This window comes from Artemia sp. Qi Xiang Cuo, chromosome 3 (assembly GCF_049724085.1).
Source record: "Artemia sp. Qi Xiang Cuo chromosome 3, ASM4972408v1, whole genome shotgun sequence".
NCBI classification, from domain to species: domain Eukaryota; kingdom Metazoa; phylum Arthropoda; class Branchiopoda; order Anostraca; family Artemiidae; genus Artemia; species Artemia sp. Qi Xiang Cuo.
Window position 1 is genome coordinate 21,244,540 of NC_142796.1, and position 20,292 is coordinate 21,264,831.

At 36.9% G+C, this 20,292-nt stretch overlaps 1 protein-coding gene across 1 annotated transcript in view; it reads left to right on the top strand.

Moving 5' to 3' along the window:
* Upf2 (UPF2 regulator of nonsense mediated mRNA decay) overlaps window positions 1-20,292 on the top strand; it is a 258,047-nt gene that overhangs the window by 10,640 nt on the left and 227,115 nt on the right. The window contains exon 2 of the mRNA XM_089085931.1: window positions 17,980-18,135. Within this exon, the coding sequence (XP_088942057.1) occupies window positions 17,980-18,135 (156 nt within the window). The remainder of the gene's footprint in view (window positions 1-17,979; window positions 18,136-20,292) is intronic.

A 20,292-nucleotide genomic window follows, 5' to 3' on the forward strand; every position in this document is an offset into this window, starting at 1 on the left:
GTTTCATTTTGATAACCCAACTACTTTCCAAGCAAAAAGTAGCTTATCTAGAATTTTACCAATAATTTTTTTTCACAGTTGTGTTATTTTCACTGAGGGAAAACTAAATTTCATAAGTCAAGACTACATGAATCTGCTTCAACAAAGAACCTATGATGTATCACTAGTTTCAATTAACGCAGAATATATTATTAGGGTAATATCTACAACCATTGGGGGGGGGGTGCATTGTCAGAAGAGCAACCATGATATTTGAAAAAGCGCAAAAAATAACAAATTTAATGGTAGCAGACCTAATAAGCTACCTTTGTTTGTTTAGTGTTTTTCTTTCAGAAGTGTCTTTGCAATGTATACTTACTTGCAGTATGTCCCCTCTTCCAAAGGAAATATTCTAATCAAAAACGAATTATATGATTTGATTCCCCAGTCAAAACTCTTTCCTTATATGATGGTCACTACCATTACTAATACATACATCTCCTTCTCCCTAGTGGTGCCAAATATAGCCCAAAATGATATACTATACCTATTCATTGTTTTTTAATGTTTAAATTGTTGTAGACTATTTTTTTGTTAATGGGCTCTTATACTCTTAATACATTATCAGCATCAATCCTTGCAAAATAATTGAAAAAAGTTGGATAAATATATTACTTAAAAGTTGAAAGAATCATAAAAATCTGATTAATGGAACTATGCATATCATAAAATAAGGATTTTATTATTAATAGGTATAGTGTTCTCTTGTATTTTGTATGTAACCTAGAGCTATATCCAGCTATTAGCAGGATAAGGTCAGAATAATGACTATTATATTTGAAAATAGCATTGATTAGGAAATTAAATGGTACTACTCTTTTTTTATTGTAGTGTTTCCCTCAGAAGATCCTACATTTGGCAAAAAGATCATTTTGTCTAGTTTCAGCTTGCTTTTCTATGATTCCAGGCTTAGAAAACCAGTAGTATAAAGTATCTTGGGAAGTAGTAGAAATAGGTGAACAAAGCTTTCAGAAGCAATCTGGAACCGTAATTATGCCCCAGGAAGGTGTTTTCTTGCCCCTATCTCTTCCCCTTCCCTATTTCTAAGGCATAGAAAATTATGCGGAAAATAGGGCTTCAGGATCCAAACTTTTGTTGAAAAAAATTCAAGTAGACATGATCATAACTTTCAAATTACAGGGGTTAAGACCTATCTTAAAACATAAATATTTTTCTTCAAAACTAAAGGTTTTTATGTTACAGATAAATCAATCAATCAATTTATTAATGCTTAAAAAAACAATTAAAAACATAAAGTTTTTACATGCTCAAGAAGCTCAGTTTGTAAAGGGCCAACAAAACAAAATAAGACACCATTATAAAGCCACATAAAAAAAGACACATACATATACAAAAAAAAAAAAAACTGAATCAAGAGACATTTATGAAATCGGGGATTTAGAAGGAAACTTAACATATATCTGAAAAAAAATATTTAAAACAAAGAAAAGAGATGAAAAATTAAGATTGAATAAAAAAAAACTAAGATCATAAAAATTTATTAAATGAAGAAAGAGAGACATATAAATTAGGATGGAATTCAAAAAAAAGAAAATAGGGGAAAAAATACTTTACTGGAAAGACCCGATGAGAAACTGCCTTTGCAGAGAGAGATAGAGGGACATCAAGAGGGATGGAGTTCCATGGTAGAATTGATTGATAGACAGGAGATCTCTGACCTGCTGTTGATGATTGTCTAAGTAAAATGAATCTGTGATAAGAGCTATGTAAAAAAGAAGAGTACCTACCTGAGCCTGACAGAAAGAAAAACTGCTGCAGAGATGGTGGAAGTGTACCTAGAAAAGCAGAATGCACTAAATAAAGGTAACTTTTACCCACAATATGATCCAGTTGAGCTATTCCGGTATCATTATAAAGACCTGAGGAAGGGTAAAAACGAAGTAGAAGAAAAGAAGCCTTCACTGCCCTATTGCGGGGTCTTTGAAGTGAGCAGAGAAGAGATTTATTAGTACTACCCCAGACAGAACAGCAATAAGAAAGGTAAGCAAAAATCAAAGCATAATAACGAAAAAGCATAATATCTAGGGGAAGAAATGAGTTAACCCTGTATAACATTGAAGATTGGCAGAGGACAAGGGAACAGATATGAGTTATATGGGGTTTAAAAGAAAGAAAACAGTCAAGATACACACTAAGAAATTTCACTATAGTAGCTTGCAGTAAAATATCATTCCCATAAGTCAGGATGGTTGGCTCCCTTACGTCTCTTATGCAATAAGAGGTCCTGAAGTGTACAATGGCACTTTTTTGGCTGTTGAGAGTCATACCATTTGATTGGCACCAATCTTTTACTTTATCAAGAAGACCTTGAGCTAGGGAAGTGGCAGATGGCAGGTCCACTGCAGCAATGAAAAAGTTACTGTTGTCAGCAAAAAGAATAGGGTGCACAAGGGGATGAAGACCATCAACAAGATCATTAATATAAATTAAAAACAAAAGTGGTCCAAGCACAGAGCCCTGTGGGACACAAAAATAGGCAAGGAAGAGGAAGAAGTACCATTAACCAAAACATACTGAGATCTACCTGAGAGGTAAGACCTAAACCATTCAAGTGGGACTCCATGCACTCCAAATGAAGATAATTTAGACAAAAGAACATGTTGTGCCTGAACATGATAAAAGTTGTGCCTTTTTTGTAAAAATTAAAGGTTAGAGCACTGGGAGGTATAGATAGCTGTTTCCTATTCCTTTTCTTTAGCTTGCTATATGTTTTTCATTAAATGTTGATGGAAGTTTTGCCCAAAAAATAATTTTTTATCCAATTTTCAAAGAAAGTAAAAAGCAATTTATCTGATATTAATTAAAAAAACTTTTTCCACAAAATAAATTTTCAAAGAAAAGTAAAGAACTCGATTAAAAAAAATGAGCAAAAATAAAATGAAGTAATCTACCAAGCATAAAACTACCACAAATCAGCATCAATAAATAAATGAAACCCAAAACAAACAGAAATTACAATAAATAACCAAGTCAAACTCAAAACGAGCAGAAATTAACATAAGTTGGGCACAAAACCCCTATGCCTTCCCAAGGCCAGAACAAAATTTGCTCTTCACTAAAAAATATAAATATTTTTACTTTTGTAACTTTAACGAGTCAAGTAATTTTAATATTATGATTACCAAATATCAGTATATGTATATTAAACTGACAATGCACATTCATGGGTATTTTTTTAGTTAAGCGTAAATTATACTCTGGCCTTGAGAAGGAATAGGGGTTTTGTGCCCAACTTATGGTAATTTGTGCTTGTTTTGAGTTTGACTCGGTTATTTATTGTAACTTCTGTTCGTTTTGGGTTTCATTTATTTATTGATGCTGATTTGTGGTAGTTTCACACTTTAAAAAAAAGAAATTTTTTAAAAATTAATTTCTGTTTGTTTTATATTGACATAGTCTTTTCAGGGAAAAAGAAAATAATACTTTAAATCTTTTCGTTTTTTAAGCCTTTATAGTTTGGCCTGCTATTTGTATGCCGGAGAAAAATTTTCAGCAATTTTTAACAACATACACCCTTTTAAAAATCTGGACACAAATAGTAGTGTTTAATTTCGTTTCATACCTCCTCTAGTTGACCTGAAATGGAAAACTTGATACCATTCGCAAAAAATTCTGTTAATTTCTTTGATAGCTTGGATACACTTACGCTATTTTTATTTGGTTAAATTTTAAGAGCAGAACTGTGAGGGTCGGCCTGGGAGGGTGGGAGTGGAAGGGGAATTAGTCGCCCTCAAATCACTTTCAACTATTAAAAGGGCATGAGCCCTTTCTATTTTCAATCGAATGAGCCGTTTTTGAAGTTCCCACAACAACTCCTTTGATACAAAGTGCCCTGGTCTAAAAAACAACAACAGCAAAAAATAATTCATTATACCCGCTTCAATCTTTACTATGAAAATCTCAAGCCTTCCCATCACTTTCAACTATTAAAAAGGGCACTAGACCTTTCAATTTCCAATCAAATGAGCCCTTTTGAGGTTTATACGACAAAACTTTCAATAAAAATCTTATATGCCCTCAAGGCATAACTTACAACCATTGCCCGGAGTGCTGGGGAGGTGTCATTCTCAAAGACCTAATTTCCAGAACTTTCTACTACGTTGAACAAAATGGCTATCTGAAAATTTTGATTGGAAGTGTTTGGAGGAATGGTGGGCGTGACATGGCGGTTAGTTACCCTCCAATCACCTTTACTATTACAAAGGGCTCTAGCCCTCTCAATTCCGAATCGAATGAGCCCCTTTTCAAGTTTTACGACAACTCTATCTATAAAAACCTCATATGCCCCCAGGGAAGAACTTAAAACCTTTGCACTTGGGGTTTTGGGGGTTTGTCATCCTGAAATACGTAATTTCCAGAACTTCCAACTACGTTGAAGAAAATAGCTATCATTAAACTTTTATTTAATATTTTTGGGGAAAGGGTGGGCGTAAGAGGGGGGTTATTTACACTCCACTCACTTTCGCCTATTAAACAGGGCAATTTCAGTTTCCAGTCAAATGAGGCCCTTATGAAATTTATAGAACAACTTTCTATATAAACTCTATATGCCCCCAGGGCATAACTTACAACCCTTGCACTGAGGGCTCTGAGGGGGTTATCCTAAAAGACCTAATTTCAAGAACTTTCAACTACGTTGAACAAAATGGATATCTCAAAATTTTGATTGGATGTGTTTGGTAAAATGGTGGGCATGAGAGGGGCATTAATTGCTCTCCGATCACTTTCAACTACTAAAAAAAGGCACTATCCCTTTCAATTTCCAATTGAATGAGCCGTTTTTCAAGTTTCTACGACAAAGAATTCAATAAAAACCCTATATGCCCCCAGGGCATAGCTTATAACCCTTGCCTTGAAGACTGTGGGGAGAATGTCCTGCTCAAAGGTATAATTTCCTGAACTTTGAACTGCATGGAACAAAATGGCTATCCCAAAGGATACTAGCCATTTCAATTTCCAATCGAATGAGTCTTTTTTGAAATTTCTACAACAACGCATTAAATAAAAACCTTATATGGCCCCTGGGCATAATTTACAACCCTTGCCTTGATTGCTGTGGGGGGGGGGGGGGTTGTCATCCAAAAAGACCAAATTTCCAGAACTTAAAACTAAGTTGAATAAACTGGCAATATGAAAATTTTGATTAGATGTGTTTGGGGAAAAGGCGAGCGTGAGAGGCGGGTTAGTTGCCCTCTAATCACTTTCGACTATTAAAAAGGGCACTAGCCCTTTGAATTTCCAATCGAATGAGCCTTTTTAAAGTTTCTACGACAACGACTTCTATAAAAAACCTTATATGCCCCCAGGCCATAACTTACAACCCTTGCCCGTAGGGCTGTGGGGGACTGTCCTCAAAAACGAAATTTCTATCTGGAAATCAAATATGCTGAACAAAATGGCTATCTCAAAATTTTGATTTGATCTGTTCCGGGAAATGGTGTGTGTGGAAGGGGTGTTAGTCGCCTTCCAATCACTTTCGACTATTAAAAAGGGCGCAAGCCACTCCAATTTCCAATTGAATGAGCGCTTTTCGAAGTTTCTACAACAACTTTTTTGATACGAAGTGCCCTGCTCTAAAGGAAAAAATCAATAAATAATATATTGTGCCAACATTGTTCTTATATGACCCCAGCGCATAACTTAAACCCTTGCCCTGGGGGTTGTGGGGGTGTGTCCTCCTCTTTACTTAGTCCCCGTTTCTTGTCTCGTTCTCGAGTGTCCCCGTTCTTTACTTAGGCAGCGCAATCGCACTACCTATGATTTATACAACAATTTCCTATATAAACCTTATATGCCCCAGGGCATTGCTTACAACCCTTGCACTGAGGGCTCTGAGGGGGTTATCATCCTAAAAGACCTAATTTCCAGAACGTTCAACTACATTGAAAAAAAAAAAATGAAATTTTGAATGGATGTGTTTTGGAAAATGGTTGCCGTAAGAGGGGCATTAGTCACTATTCAATCACTTTCAACTATTAAAAAAGGCACTAGCCCTTTCAATATCCAATTGAATGAAGCCTTTTGAAGTTTCTATGCCTTTAATAAAAACTTTATACGCCCCCAGGGCATAACTTACAACCATCGCCCTGAGGGTTTGGGGGGGGGACGGGTTTTCATCCTTAAAGACCTAATTTCCAAAACTTTCAACTACGTTGAATAAAATGACTATCTAAAATAATGATTGGATGGGCTTGGAGAATCGGTGGGCTTAAGAGGTGGGTTAGTTTCACTACACTCGCTTTTGGTAATTACAAAGGGCTTTAGACTTTTAAATTTCCCATCGAAGGCGCCCCTTTTGAGATTTCTATGAAAAAAATCTCAATGTAACCCTCATATATCCTCAGGGCATGACTTATAATCCTTCCCCTGAAGACTGTGGGAGGAATGTCCTGCTCAAAGGTATAATTTCCTGAACTTTGAACTGCGTAGAGCAAAATGGCTATCTCAAAATTTGTATTAGATATGTTTGGGGAAATGGTGGGCGTGGAAGGGGTGTTAGTTGCTTTCCAATCACTTTTGACTATTAAAAAGAGCACTAGCCATTTCAATTTCCAATCGAATGAGTCCTTTTTGAAGTTTCTACGACAACGCATTCTATTAAAACCTTATATGCCCCCTGGGCATAATTTACAACGCTTGCTCTGAGGGCTGTAGAGGGGGGGGGGGTTGTCATCCTCAAAGACCTTATTTCCAGAACTTAAAACTACGTTGAATAAAATGACCATCTCAAAGTTTTGATTAGATGTATTTGGGGAAAAGAATTGCATGAGAGGCGGGTTAGTTGCCCTCTAATCACTTTCGACTATTAAAAAGGGCACTAGCCCTTTGAATTTGCAATCGAATGAGCCTTTTTATAGTTTCTACGACAACGCCCTCTATAAAAAACCTAATATGCCCCCAGAGCATAACTTACAACCCTACCTGTAGGGCTGTGGGGGACCGTCCTCGAAAACATATTTTCTATCTGGAAATCAACTACGCTGAACAAAATGGCTATCTCAAAATTTTGTTTGGATGTGTTTCGGGAAATGGTGGGCGTGGAAGGGGTGTTAGTCGCCTTCCAATCACTTTCGACTATTAAAAAGGGCACAAGCCACTCCAATTTCCAATTGAATTAGCGCTTTCGAAGTTTCTTCGACAACTACTTTGATATGAAGTGCCCTGCTCTAAAGGAAAAAATTAGTAAATAATACATTGTGCCAACATTGTTCTTATGTGCCCCAAAGGCATAACTTAAAACCCTTGCCCTGAGAGTTGTGGGGGTGTGTCCTCCTCTTTACTTAGTCCCCGTTTCTTGTCCCATTCTCGAGTGTTCCCGTTCTTTACCTAGGCAGCGCGATCGCACTGCCTATAATTTATACAACAAATGTCTATATAAACCTTATATGCCCCCAGGGCATAACTTACAACCCTTGCACTGAGGGCTCTGAGGGGGTTATCATCCTAAAAGACCTAATTTCCAGAACGTTCAACTACATCGAAGAAAATGAATATCTCAAAATTTTAATTGGAATTGCTTTGGAAAATGGTGGGCGTGAGAGGGGCATCAGTTGCTATCCAATCACTTTCAACTATTAAAAAAGGCACTAGCCCTCTCAATTTCCAATTGAATGAGTCCTTTTGAAGTTTCTAAGACAACACTTTCAATAAAAACTTTATATACCCCAGGGCATAACTTACAGCCCTTGCATTGATGGTTCTGAGGGGTTTTTCGTCCTAAAAGACCTAATTTCCAGAACTTTGAACTACGTTGAACAAAATGGATATCTCAAAATTTTAATTCGAGGTGTTTACAAAAATGGTGGGCGTGAGAGTGGCGTTAGTTGCTTTTCAATCACTTTCAACTATTAAAAAAAGGCACTAGTCCTTTCAATTTCCTATTCAATGAACCCTTTTGAAGTTTCTATGACAACGTTTTCAATAAAAACCTTTATATGCCCCCAGGGCATAACTTACAACTCTTGCTCTGAGGGCTCTGGGGGGATTGGTTGTCATCCTTAAAGACCTAATTTCCAAAACTTTCAACTACGTTGAATAAAATGGCTATCTAAAAATTTGTATTGAATGTGTTTGGGGAATAGGTGGGTGTGAGAGGGGGGTTAGTTGCCCTCAAATCGCTTTCGACTGCAAAAAAGGGTACTAACCCTTTGAATTTCAAATAAAAACCATATATGCCCCCAGGGCACGACTTATAATCCTTGCCCTGAGGGTTGTGGGAAGTGTCCTCCTCAAAAATATATTTTCTATCTGTAAATAAACTACGCTGAACCAAATGGCTATCTCAAGGTATTTATTGGATGTGTTTGGGGGAATGATGGGCGTGGGGTGGGGGCTATTTGCCCTCCAATCATTTTCGACTATTAAAAAGGGCAGTAACCCTTTGAATTTCCAATCAAATAAGCTTTTTTTGAAGTTTCTACAACAACACCTTCTTTAAAAACCTTATATGCCCTTAGGGCGTAAGGTAAAACCCTTGTCCCGAGGGTTGTGGGGGAGTGTCCTCCTCAAAATCTATATTTTCTATCTGAAAATCAACTACGCTGAACAAAATGGCTAAATCAAAATTTTGATTTTATGTGTTTGGGAAATGATTGGCGTGGGGGGGGGGCTAGTTGCCCTCCAATCATTTTCTACTATTTAAAAGGGCACTAGCCCTTTGAATTTCCAATCAAATAAGCTTTTTTTGAAGTTTCTACAACAACGCCTTCTTTAAAAACCTTATATGCCCCCAGGGCATAACTTAAAACCCTTGCCCTGAGGGCTGTGGGGGAGTGTCCTCATCAAAAACATATTTTCTATGTGGAAATCAACTACGCTGAACAAAATGGCTATCTTGAAATTTTGATGCGATGTGTTTGGGGAAATGATGGGCGTGGGGGGGGGCTAGTTGCCCTCCAATCACTTTGGTCTGTTAAAAAGGGCACTAGCCCTTTGAATTTCCAATCGAATGAGCCTTTTTTGAAGTTTCTACAACAACGCCTTCTATAAAAACCTTATATGCCCCCAGGTTATAACTTAAAACCCTTGCCCTGAGGGTTGTGGGGGATTGTCCTCCTCAAAAAAATATTTTCTATTTGGAAATCACTTACGCTGAACAAAATGGCTGTCTCAATATTTTGATTGGATGTCTTTTGGGGAATGATGGGCGTGGGGGGGGGCTTGTTGCCCTCCAATCACTTTCGACTATTAAAAAGGCCACTAGAACTCTCAATTTCCAATCAAATGATCCCCTTTTGAAGGTTCTTCGACGACCCCTTCCATATGAAGTGCCCTGCTCTAAAGGAAAAAAAAAAAAAATAGTACATTGTGCTAACATCGTTCTTATATGCCCTCAGGGCATAACTTAAAACCCTTGCCCCGAGAGATGTTGGGGAGTGTCCTCCTCAAAAACATATTTTCTATATGGAAATCAACTACTCTGAACAAAATGGCCAGCTCAAAATTTTGATAGGATGTGTTTGGGGGAATGATGGGCGTAGGGGGGGGGCTAGTTGTCCTCCAATCACTTTCGACTATTAAAAAGGGCACTAGCTACTCCGATTTCCAATCAAATAAGCCCTTTTCGAAGTTTCTACAACAACTCCTTTGATATAAAGTGCCCGGGTATGGAGAAAACAAAAAAAAAAACGCATTGTGCCCACATTGTTCTTTACTTAGGCAGCGCTATTGCGCTGCCTATGATACCCAATATTTAGGTCTGAATTTAAACAAAGTATAAATAATAGCCTACATAGGCAATGCAAAGTCAGGAATAGCATTACTAAGTGATCAAAAGTTAGTCTACTTGCAATCCTTTTATATTACAAAGGAAATTTCCTTTTTTTTTTAAGAGGATTGACAAGTATTTTGTGGTCAAACTAATATAACTTTGAGCTTGTGGAGTAACTTTAACAAATAAAGAGTGAAATTAGCCATTATTGTACAAGTACATTATTCCACAAATTTGGATACGAAGCAAAAGTGTTTTGCTGGAAGCTCTAACTAGGAGAGCCATGAAATTTTTGCTATTTAAAAAAATTGTGGTTTAAGAGAAGCAGTTTATTGTGTAAATCATAAATATTATCAGATATTGGCAGGGTATCAATGAAAATGACCAGAGCTGTTCAAAGGGGAAGGGGCAACTGCCCTGGGTGCCTTGGCTTGGGATTGCTCACTTTGATAAAATTTTTCATTTTGATTTGACTGTTTTTGCTTATATTTGAGTCAGGATAGGGGCACTGTTATTAACTTTTTCCTTGGGGCCACCAACCCTAGGAATGGTTCTGAAATTCGCATTGCTATTACAGATTATAAAGTAACTGTTGTCTCATTTGTTTCTATATCAAAGTGAGGGGTTGCAATAATAAGTCCACATTTGGAAAGTATCATCAGTGGTAATAAAAACTGGCTAAATTGTTTATTTGATCCAGGCATATCTAATAGAATAAGCAGACACTGAAGTATACAAAGACAAGCACATATTAAGGGAAAAGTATAAGACACGTAGTGTTGGGACCTTTGGCCCCTTTTGTTTCAGAAAAATTTCCCTTTTACAAATTTAACTTCATTTATGTTAAATATCTAAACCCCGGGAAAGCTTTTATTACGATGTCTGAAGAATCCACTAATTAGTGAGCGTCTGAAAAAGCCAGTTGAGCGATGACTCATAGAGCTTAAATTTACAGCTTTAAAAGCTTCAAAGGATGCTGGGACTCTAATTTGATTCGGCCATTAATCGCTTTTGGTCAGAGGTGCGCGTGCAAGCTCGCGTCTTAAAGTGTATTCGTTAATTTGTAAGAATTTTGTCTTTAATTACATTTTGAGTTCCATTTGAGTTCCGTTTAGAGTTCCTTTTGTAGCGTGTATTGAATGCAGTAAGATTTTTTATACTGTATAATCTTTGACTTTTCAGCCTAGGTAGAGTCTAGAGAGAGATAGTTAGAAATATTATCGGTAACCATTGGCCTTAAAAGTGGCCCCTGGGACCGTTCGATCACGATAGTAATCACGGAACCGTTGGAGTAACCGCAGGAATCCCGCTACTTTGGGCCGACAAGGGTTTCTCCCCCTCGAGTAAGTGGCATAGCAACCTTTTTGCGCCACTTTTGCATCAATAAGATGTGACCCCAGTACCTTACACCTCCAATAAGTGGCGGCAGCTAGAAAAGGAGCCATCAAGAGCACTGATAGCAAAGGAATTTTGCGTTTTCGAAGAGACGGGTTAATTTGGCCTAGAAAGTAGCCTATTGTGGTAACATATAAAAAGACAAAAATACGCAGTCAATTAATAGAATTTTGAAGGTCTATAATGGGCTATGTGCCTTATTAGACAAACATAAAAAAGAATAACGTGAAATTAATGAGTTGAGTTTACAGTGGGGGAATCTTCGTATTTAAAAGTATTATAGGGTTTAAGGACAGATAAGAGAACGTTGAAAGTTTGGTTATTATTTGAGTGAATTGGCGGACTTAGATATGATCTTCAGTGACGAAGGTTATAAGAGTATTGAGGACGGCAAATTAGGAGAATAAGTCAGTTTGTGCGCACATTGGATAAGGAAGGTAGGAGGCACCTGTCCTATTGAGTAATCTGCCCAGGAGGAGATTATAATTGGAATACGAGTATCCAGGGAGGATGCGTGATTTATTTTGCAGGGTAGTTCTCCTGTTTGAATTAGTCCAGCTAATTCACTAGTGGAATATTCGTGCGGGTTTTCAGTTTATTTTCTCATCCAACCCCTGTTATTTCGTCTTTCGGAGATATATTTCACTCGCGTAAAACTGCTTACTGTTAAAGAAGTCGTTATTCCCTAATGAAGTCTGGACATTCCGGCTATTTGAAAAATTGTTCAACTTGCCAAGATTGACTAATTGAATAAGAGATAATATAATTAGAAAAAAGTATACGCGGTAAAATGAGGGGGTACGAAATAAACAAGGAAGAAATAATATGTGAAAAAACAAGACGAACTCATCCCTCAGAGGCTGTGCCAAATGAAGGGGAGTTGCAGGATAGAGATAGTACAGATATGGAACAAATGAATTCAGAAAATGAATTGAGAAGAAACAATGACAAATGGAATTTTGAAATAATGTCGGACAGAGATAAGATTAACTCAAGACCGAGAAGGGCGAGTGAAGCCCATAGAAAAAGTAGGAAAACAGAAAGAAAGGCAAATAAGGAGGCCTTTGAGAGAGACCACCAAGAATAAGGAAAAAATGCAGGCTGAGAAAGATGAAATTAGAAAGAATAGAAAACAGGACGAAAGGGCTAGAGTAGCTTATAAAGAAAGAGACAATACGGATATAGAACGATTCAGAAAATGAATTAAGAAGAAATAATGATAGACGAAATCAAAGTAGTCCGAGTAGAAGGAGCAGTGTTGAATAGAGATCCAGCAGGGGCTCGCGAAAAAGTTCCCAAATAGAGATGACACAACGTATATTAGATTTCATGGAGAAAGAGAGAATAGCCAGAGAACTTCATCAGGCACATATGGAAAAAATTGAAAAAGATAGTCAAGCCAATGAAATACTTCATCAGGCCCATATAGACATAATTGGGAAAGATAGACAAGAAAGAGATAAAGATAAGAAAGCTAGAGAGCAGAGAGAAGAGAATATTAGGATAGATAGAGAACAAAAGGAAGAGGCTGATAGAACAGCCAGAGAACGAAAGGAAGAGGCTGATAGAATAGCCAGAAAACGAAGAAAGGAGAATAATAAAATAGATAGAGAGAAAGAAGAAAGACATCACCAAGAGTTTAAAAGAACCATGATAGGTGTAATAGAAGCCCGCTGGGGCGCTGGGGAATTCCAGAAAGTGAGATTTTATCACAACTAACTTCTAGGCTGTCAGATAGCCATAATAATTTGTCTAAGAATCAATCGCGAGAAAATGAAAATTACCAAACTTTAAACACTTTTACGAGAAAATATACAACTTCGCTGACTATGGGGGAAGGTGGACCGGCCCATAAAACAAATTGGGAGGCTGTGCCGCCCTATCGGAAAAAAGAAATGTTTGTTAGTCCAAATGATGATAATCTGGTAAAAAATGATTTCTCGGAGCCTTTTTCTAAAAATTGCCATAATAAAGATGAGAAAGTAACCTATAAAAGAACGAATTGGGCTATAGCACATAATCAAGGAAATATTGACGAGTTTGTGGAATCACATAAAATAGAAGGAAAATTAAACGGAAAATTGACGGAAATGGTAATTTTACTCAGGGAGTGAGCAAACTTTTGTGCGAATGGACTTAATTAAAAAGACGGAAATAGACCATAAAAATAAGATTACAACATTATGCTATTATGGAGACAAGCACCCATGCCCGTCTGCTTTGGTAAGAATAGAAATTGCAAAGAAGGACGGTATGGTCCAGAGAAAAACGATAAAAGTAAGCTTAGTACCTACTCTAGCAGTGGATGTCTTACTAGGAGGAGATTTAGGAGATATCTTTCCAGAAAATGGAAAACTTGAAAACACTTTTAATGAATATGAGACGCTAACAAGTACAGGCCAAAATAATACACAGCTTGTACAAAAGAAAAATGAGACAAAATTTATTGTACGCGCTTTTCCTTGAAATGTTCGGGAAATTTTAGTAGAATATGAAAAACAAAATGTCGGAGTTCAGTTCACATTTGATGACGGAATATTTGTATAGGTAGTAAACGAAAAGAAAACTAAAAGAGAGAAAAAAGATGCATAACGCAGATACAATAAAGAAATATAGTCGACGATAGTGGACACTGGAGTCCAATTCAGATTTTATGATAATTGTTTTAATGCTACTACAAAAGGAAAGAAAACTAAGAGAGAGAAAAGAAATATTAAGCGGAGCTACAATGAAGTAATGCAGGCAAAGATGACTGGAGTCCAAATCAGATTTAACGATGATTTAGTATTTTGCGCGAGTGGCAAAATTGAGAAAAGTAGAGATTAAAAGAGAAGTGTACAGAAGAGACAAAATTTGGAGATTCAGCTTTCAGTGGCGAAAAATAAAAAAAAATGTTGGATGGGCTGTGCCTTGATAACATAAATAATAGAGCAGACAAAGAGGTCCAAAATCCACTGGGAAGATTACGAAATTACAATAAGACGAAAAAACTTAGGAGGGAGGAGAAGACCCATGACATAGAATTGACTTGTCAACAACGAGTGACGGAAAGATTGGGAGATACTGAATTGTGGGTTGGATTGAAGAAAATTGGGAAGAAATCTGAGAATGGTTTTATTAATTCAAAAGAGGGTTTGTTCCTTTATGAGGGGGACGAATCCCTTGGGGAAGATCCCCTGTGGGAAGACGTGAAAGATTGCCCTTGTCCTCAATGCACAACTGGCCGACAAGTGGCGATCCTTTTACTGAAGCCTTGTCTTTCCAGTCTTCAATAATATTTTCATTCCTCATCGCCGAGCATTATTCACTCAATTATTTTAGGAAACAAGACCCAGAAAAAAGCGATTCAAGGTTCGCTCAAATTTTTGCTTCATTTTCCTGAAATCTTATCGTTTTCACAGGCCTGTGTATTTTCAGCCTGGGACTATTTCAAATTATGCCAAGGGGATATTTACTTTTTTGTTGAGATGTGGGGTTGTTTCCACAGATGGAAATTAAGAGGCTAGTGCAGCCAAATTTTTCATGATGGCTGGCATCATTGAAAGTGCCAGGAACTGATTCTCTGCTCCTCTCAAATGTAAATTCGTGAGAGCAAGAAAATTTTGTTCTTGATTGTGCTGCGCACAACGAATTTCTGCGAATTTTGGGAACTTCAATTTTCAAAACCAAATACGGATGCTATACGATCTAGACCATGGTGGTTCTTCGGTAGAGATGTGGGGATGACGTCGAATCCTGAGCCTAGCAGTAGAAGTACAGGCATTTGTGGAAGAAAGAAGAGAAGATAAACAAGTTTGGTGATTTTGAAGTTGATGTTATTTATTTTATGTTTCTATTTTGTGCTCTGACCCATGGCTTGATGGCGGTCATTTTTCTTAGGAGGGAGGTGTTGGGACCTTTGATCCCTTTTGTTTCATAAAAATGTCCTTTTTATAAATTTAACTTCGTTTATGTTAAATATCTAAATCCCGGAAAAGCTTTTATTACGATGTTTGAAGAATCCACTAATTAGCGAGTGTCTGAAAAAGCCAGTTGAGCGATGACTTATACAGCTTAAATTTACAGCTTTAAAAGCTTCAAAGAATGCTAGGAGTCCAATTTGATTCGGCCATTCGTCGCCTTTGGTCAGAGGTGCACGCGCACGCGCGCGTCTTAAAGTGTATTCGTTAATTTGTAAGAATTTTGTCTTTAGTTCCATTTGAGTCCCGTTTTCAGTTCCTTTTGTAGCGTGTCTTGAATACAATAAGATTTTTTATACTATATAAGTTTTGACTTTTAGCCTAGGTCGAGTCTAAAGAGATAGTTAGAAATATTACCGGTAACCCCTGGCCTTAAAAGTGGCCCCTGGGACCATTCGATGACGCTAGTAGACACGGAACTGTTGGAGTAAGCGCGGGAATCCACTAACCTTTGGGCCGACAAGAGTTTCTCCCCCTCGAGTAAGTGGCATAGCAGCCTCTTTGCGCCATTTTTGCATCAATAAGTGGGGACTCCCGTACCTTCGACCTCCAATAAGTGGTGCCAGCGGTATTTACACCTCCAATACGTAGCAATAGACAATCAAATAATGCATATTATTAAAGCAATACTATGCCTTCCACACTCTTAGAAGAATGCTGAGGCAATGATAATAACTGGAATGATTATAATAATAATAATAATAATTTATTGTTACCCTCTGTACACAACAAAAATGCTCTAAAGAGGAGTATAAGAAAATGAAAAGAAAAAAAAGGACCCAGCCAAAAATTGTGCACAATTCTTGACAACTTTATCTTTTAAACATTCATTCAGCAACCAGTTTCAGTTCCAAAATTTGTGTAAGGGTATATGGACTACCTAATTAGTCCATTCACCCCTTTGACTCCACAAAAGTGTCTTTGGATAGAAATAAAAATGTCCTCCAATCAACTAACAATGGGGATTCCTTATAAAATTACTTAATTCTAATGATGTGTTGTGGGAAGTGCGTGTAATTGAGCTGCGTGTCCCCAGCAGTTTAAGGCTTATAGGCCAGCTTGTACCTATACAGCTCAACCCACTCACTCCTGCACATTCTATAACTATTACTGAATCGATCCCTCTTCCATTGTCTTCTTCATGCTTTAGTACATGGGTCAAACATTATAAGATTTCACAACTAGCAATGCTAGGCACTTGATAGAAGGCAAGTCAGCAGAAAATTAACAAATCTGTTGCAGCGGTAGCAAATCAGTGTGACAGTTTTGACATTTTTTTTTTGACAAATCTGAAAAAAACCATACTGTTGTGAAATTGACATTACAAGTCCAAATGCGAATTGATTATTACAATTCCAAATGAGGATAATAAGAAAATACTTGCAGAACCTAAAGAACAGCAATCTGATTTGCTTTTTATCAGATGCAGCGACAAATTTCTAAAAAGGTTTCAAAAACAACACATGTGGTGCAAAAAACGCATTGTATAGCCAACCAAGGGTTCTCTTATCAAATTATCCTGGCAAGAAGACTATAAGATTTTCTTAGTTTTTCTTTCAAAGAATCAATTATAAACTGCTTATTGGATCTAATTGAAGTTCCAAATGGATGGCCTAAATACCTAAGTGAACTGGAAGATGAGATTCTGGCAGGACCAACTTGGATTGTACCATTGGAGGGAATTTTCAGTCCAAAGATAAGAAACTCTTTCAGTCCAGATTTCTTTCAGTCCAGAGGAAACAACATCAACAGCGATCTGGAGTGTCCCAAGATTATCAGCCAAGAGAAGAATGTCATCAACATATGACAAGTGACTTGCATCGATATATGGCTCAATTAAGTATGATGGAATCTTCCGAGTAACTACTCCAATATACTTATTAAATATTGCTGGACTAAGAACAGAAGCTTGCTTAACACCAGAGCGCACACGAATCCGATTACTAACAGTGCCAAACGTATGTAGATTGAGGAGTTCAAGTACCACTACCATAGGCAGGTGCAAACAAATGGATTAACTCCACTTTTAAAGAGAGTCAAAAGCCTTTGAAATATCAATGGCCCAAACATAGAGGTTGATCTTTGCCTTTTTATGCCCTTCAAGAATTGCTAGAAAAGTTGCATAGGTGATGTGCATGCCAAGTCCTTCCTGAAAACCAAGTTGGTTATTCCCATAATCACATTCCATGCTAATTTCATTATAGATAAGCTTCTACATTTTATGTATAAACAATTACATACAGTAATTGGTCTATATGTGTCATAGGATTTTGGATCTTCATTTTCTTGAAAAATACACGTTACTAGATATTTACATAGCACATCAGGAATATGCTGCTGGGTGATACAAGTTTGAAATAAAATTGCAAGATGTTCAAGCAAGTTTACTGTCCTGTATACCAGGTGTTTGGGTTGCAGGCCGTCTGAACCTGATGCTTTACCTGGTTTAAGATGGTGAATATGTTCCTGAATAGGTGCTGGCGTGATGGTGATACAGCTTTTAGCATGGTCAAACTTTGTAAAATGACCCAAAAGTATAAATTGAAATGTTGTGTCAAGAGGAGGTGAATTGTCAGAAAATAACGTGGAAAAATGACTTTTGCAAGAGCCTAAATCAATCTGATTGTCCTCAGATGAAGAATTCGAGGTAAGTTTTGACACGTGACGTCACAACAGCTGGGGAGTATTTTTAATTTCCCGCAAAAGATAGTAGATTTGACGCCGTTTCCATTGCCGCACAGTATTTCTATAAACACGCTTTGTATATTTGACGATTTGAATTAAACTACCTGATCTTTGTGTGACCAATTATGTAACTAAGTTCTCACATTATATGTTTAATGTTTCTTTTTTCAGCTAGAAGAATATATACTTGAGTCCACTAAAAGGCTACAGCAGCGGGAGGCCTTGCGAGGTATAAATCTGTCAGCTGCTAATAACAGACCAGATGAATCTGTTCTCAGTAATTTAGATTCAAACCTGAAAAAGAATACAGCATTTGTACGGAAATTGGTAAGTCCTTCTAGTTCATATCATGTATATTGGAATGTTTTTATTGTATTAAAGCATGATTCCTCACTATGCATCCAAACTGTGAAAAAATGAGTTGTTTTCTTATCATAGAAGTACATCTAAAAGACTACTGTATATGAGACCAAATGTGGTTTCATCCCACTTCCTAGGGCTTTAAGGAAAAAAAGGTTAAGGATGGCTTGGCCACATTTTATAGATGAAGGATGACAGATTGCCAGAAATTAGGCTTTTTGGCCATCCTTCTGGGTCAAGCAAAAAGCAAGTTGGCCTTCCATGAGTTGGGAAGAGGTAGTAAGATATAATTGAAAGGAAATTATATCTGCATGGGAGGGGGAAGGAAATATGAAGGTTTGAACAGATTACTGCAAAGAAGGAGTGCTTACAGATGTGTTGACTGCAGGCGGCTTGGTGCTGTCGTGGGTTGTTAGGGATAATAGTAGTAGTATAGAAGTTCAGTCATATTTTTTATGTGAATGCTTAATTATATGAAAACAAAAACAAACAATTGTCTCATATGGCAGAAATGAGTAATATTAAAGACTAAAAATATCACTAATTACGCGAGATATGAGGAGGCTGCTGCCCTCCCTAAATTCCTTTGTTCTGTTTGCTAAGTTTAAACCTGTTATCACAATGCTTCAAGAAGGAGTCAGCCCATTCAAGTTTATTTCAACTATATTGTAAATTTTAAGTTAACATTTTTTTTTAATGAATAGGCTCATAAGACAACTGCATTTGGCTATATTTTTCACGATTTGAGAAATTTCTGCAAAGCTCAAGTCAAGCTTTAGCATAAAGATAAGGGGTTAAGGAGGGAGAGAGACCAACCATCTTCTATTTAGAGTATTTATTGTTTGTTTTTAATCTCTTCAGTACAAATACAATTGCACAATGCTTTTAATGTACTTAGCACAATGCCATGTGCGCAGTAGAATTCTAAGGGAATATACCTCTTGGAAACGAACTGATTCTTATAAAGCTTTCTGAGACCTTAAGCGTTCTCGGCTTTCTCGTTAATGTTTAGCTCATGACAGTGAGGCTTAAGCTGGGAAAATATCTCCATTGTGGCAAAAAATGTTAAAACTTTATTGTATTGTCTCAATGTTTCATTGTTATTGGTTTGATACCATCACGCATGAAAGAAAGTTTATGGAGCAAGGAAGTTTTTTAAAGGTTTTCTTGTTTTCTGACCTTCTAGATTTTGGGGTGATGTCCCACTACTCTGTGCAGTTAAGTTGAAGAATGGAATCTTCCAGTTTACTCTCATAATAATTGTAGAGTTAAAGAAGGGCTATGTGCCCTCATTTTCAAAGATTCGTCTAAGTATATTGGTTTAAATGAAGGACAGTTACTGACAGATTACTCCCCCTCTAGATATGAGCTGAATAGCTTTTAATGAAAGTTGAAAAATTTGGGCCTTGAAATGCACGGGTGGATAATTATGTCAGTCTTCTCCCCACCAAAGGTCTGTAGAAAGATTAATCTGGCTGCAACTATGTAATACTATATATTTATTACTATATAATTAATCTACAGTCTCACATGAATCAACTCATTCAGATGAAGCTTTCAAAATAATGTCATGAATGAAGGTTCATTTTGTTTAGTTTATGTAAGTTTGTTTGGGGGAGAGATGTCTCTATATGTAGCCTTATATAATTGTTACTATTTGTAGTAATTTAGTAATTTACTGTAGTAATGTAGTAATTTTAGTGTAGTAATGTAGTAATATGTAGTAATTTACTATATGTAGCCTCATGTATGTTTAGGGGAGAGATGTCCCTATATGTAGCCTTATATAATTGTTACTATTTGTAGTACTGTAGTAATTTACTGTAGTAATGCAGTAATGTAGTAATATGTAGTAATTTACTATATGTAGCCTCATGTATGTATAGGAGGGAGATGTCCCTATATGTAGCCTTATATAATTGTTTCATGGCAGAAATATTCAATAACAGTATTTTGATGTAGTTTGGTTTCTTTTGTTTTTTGAAAAGTTTTTTTTTGAATTTTTTTTTCTTTCTTTATTCTACGAACATTATCTCTGGAAGAAGAATTCGGTTTTGTAGTTTTGATTACTATTGACATGGATAATGTTTTGCTTGTTGTCCAGTGAATGGTCTACTTGTCGTT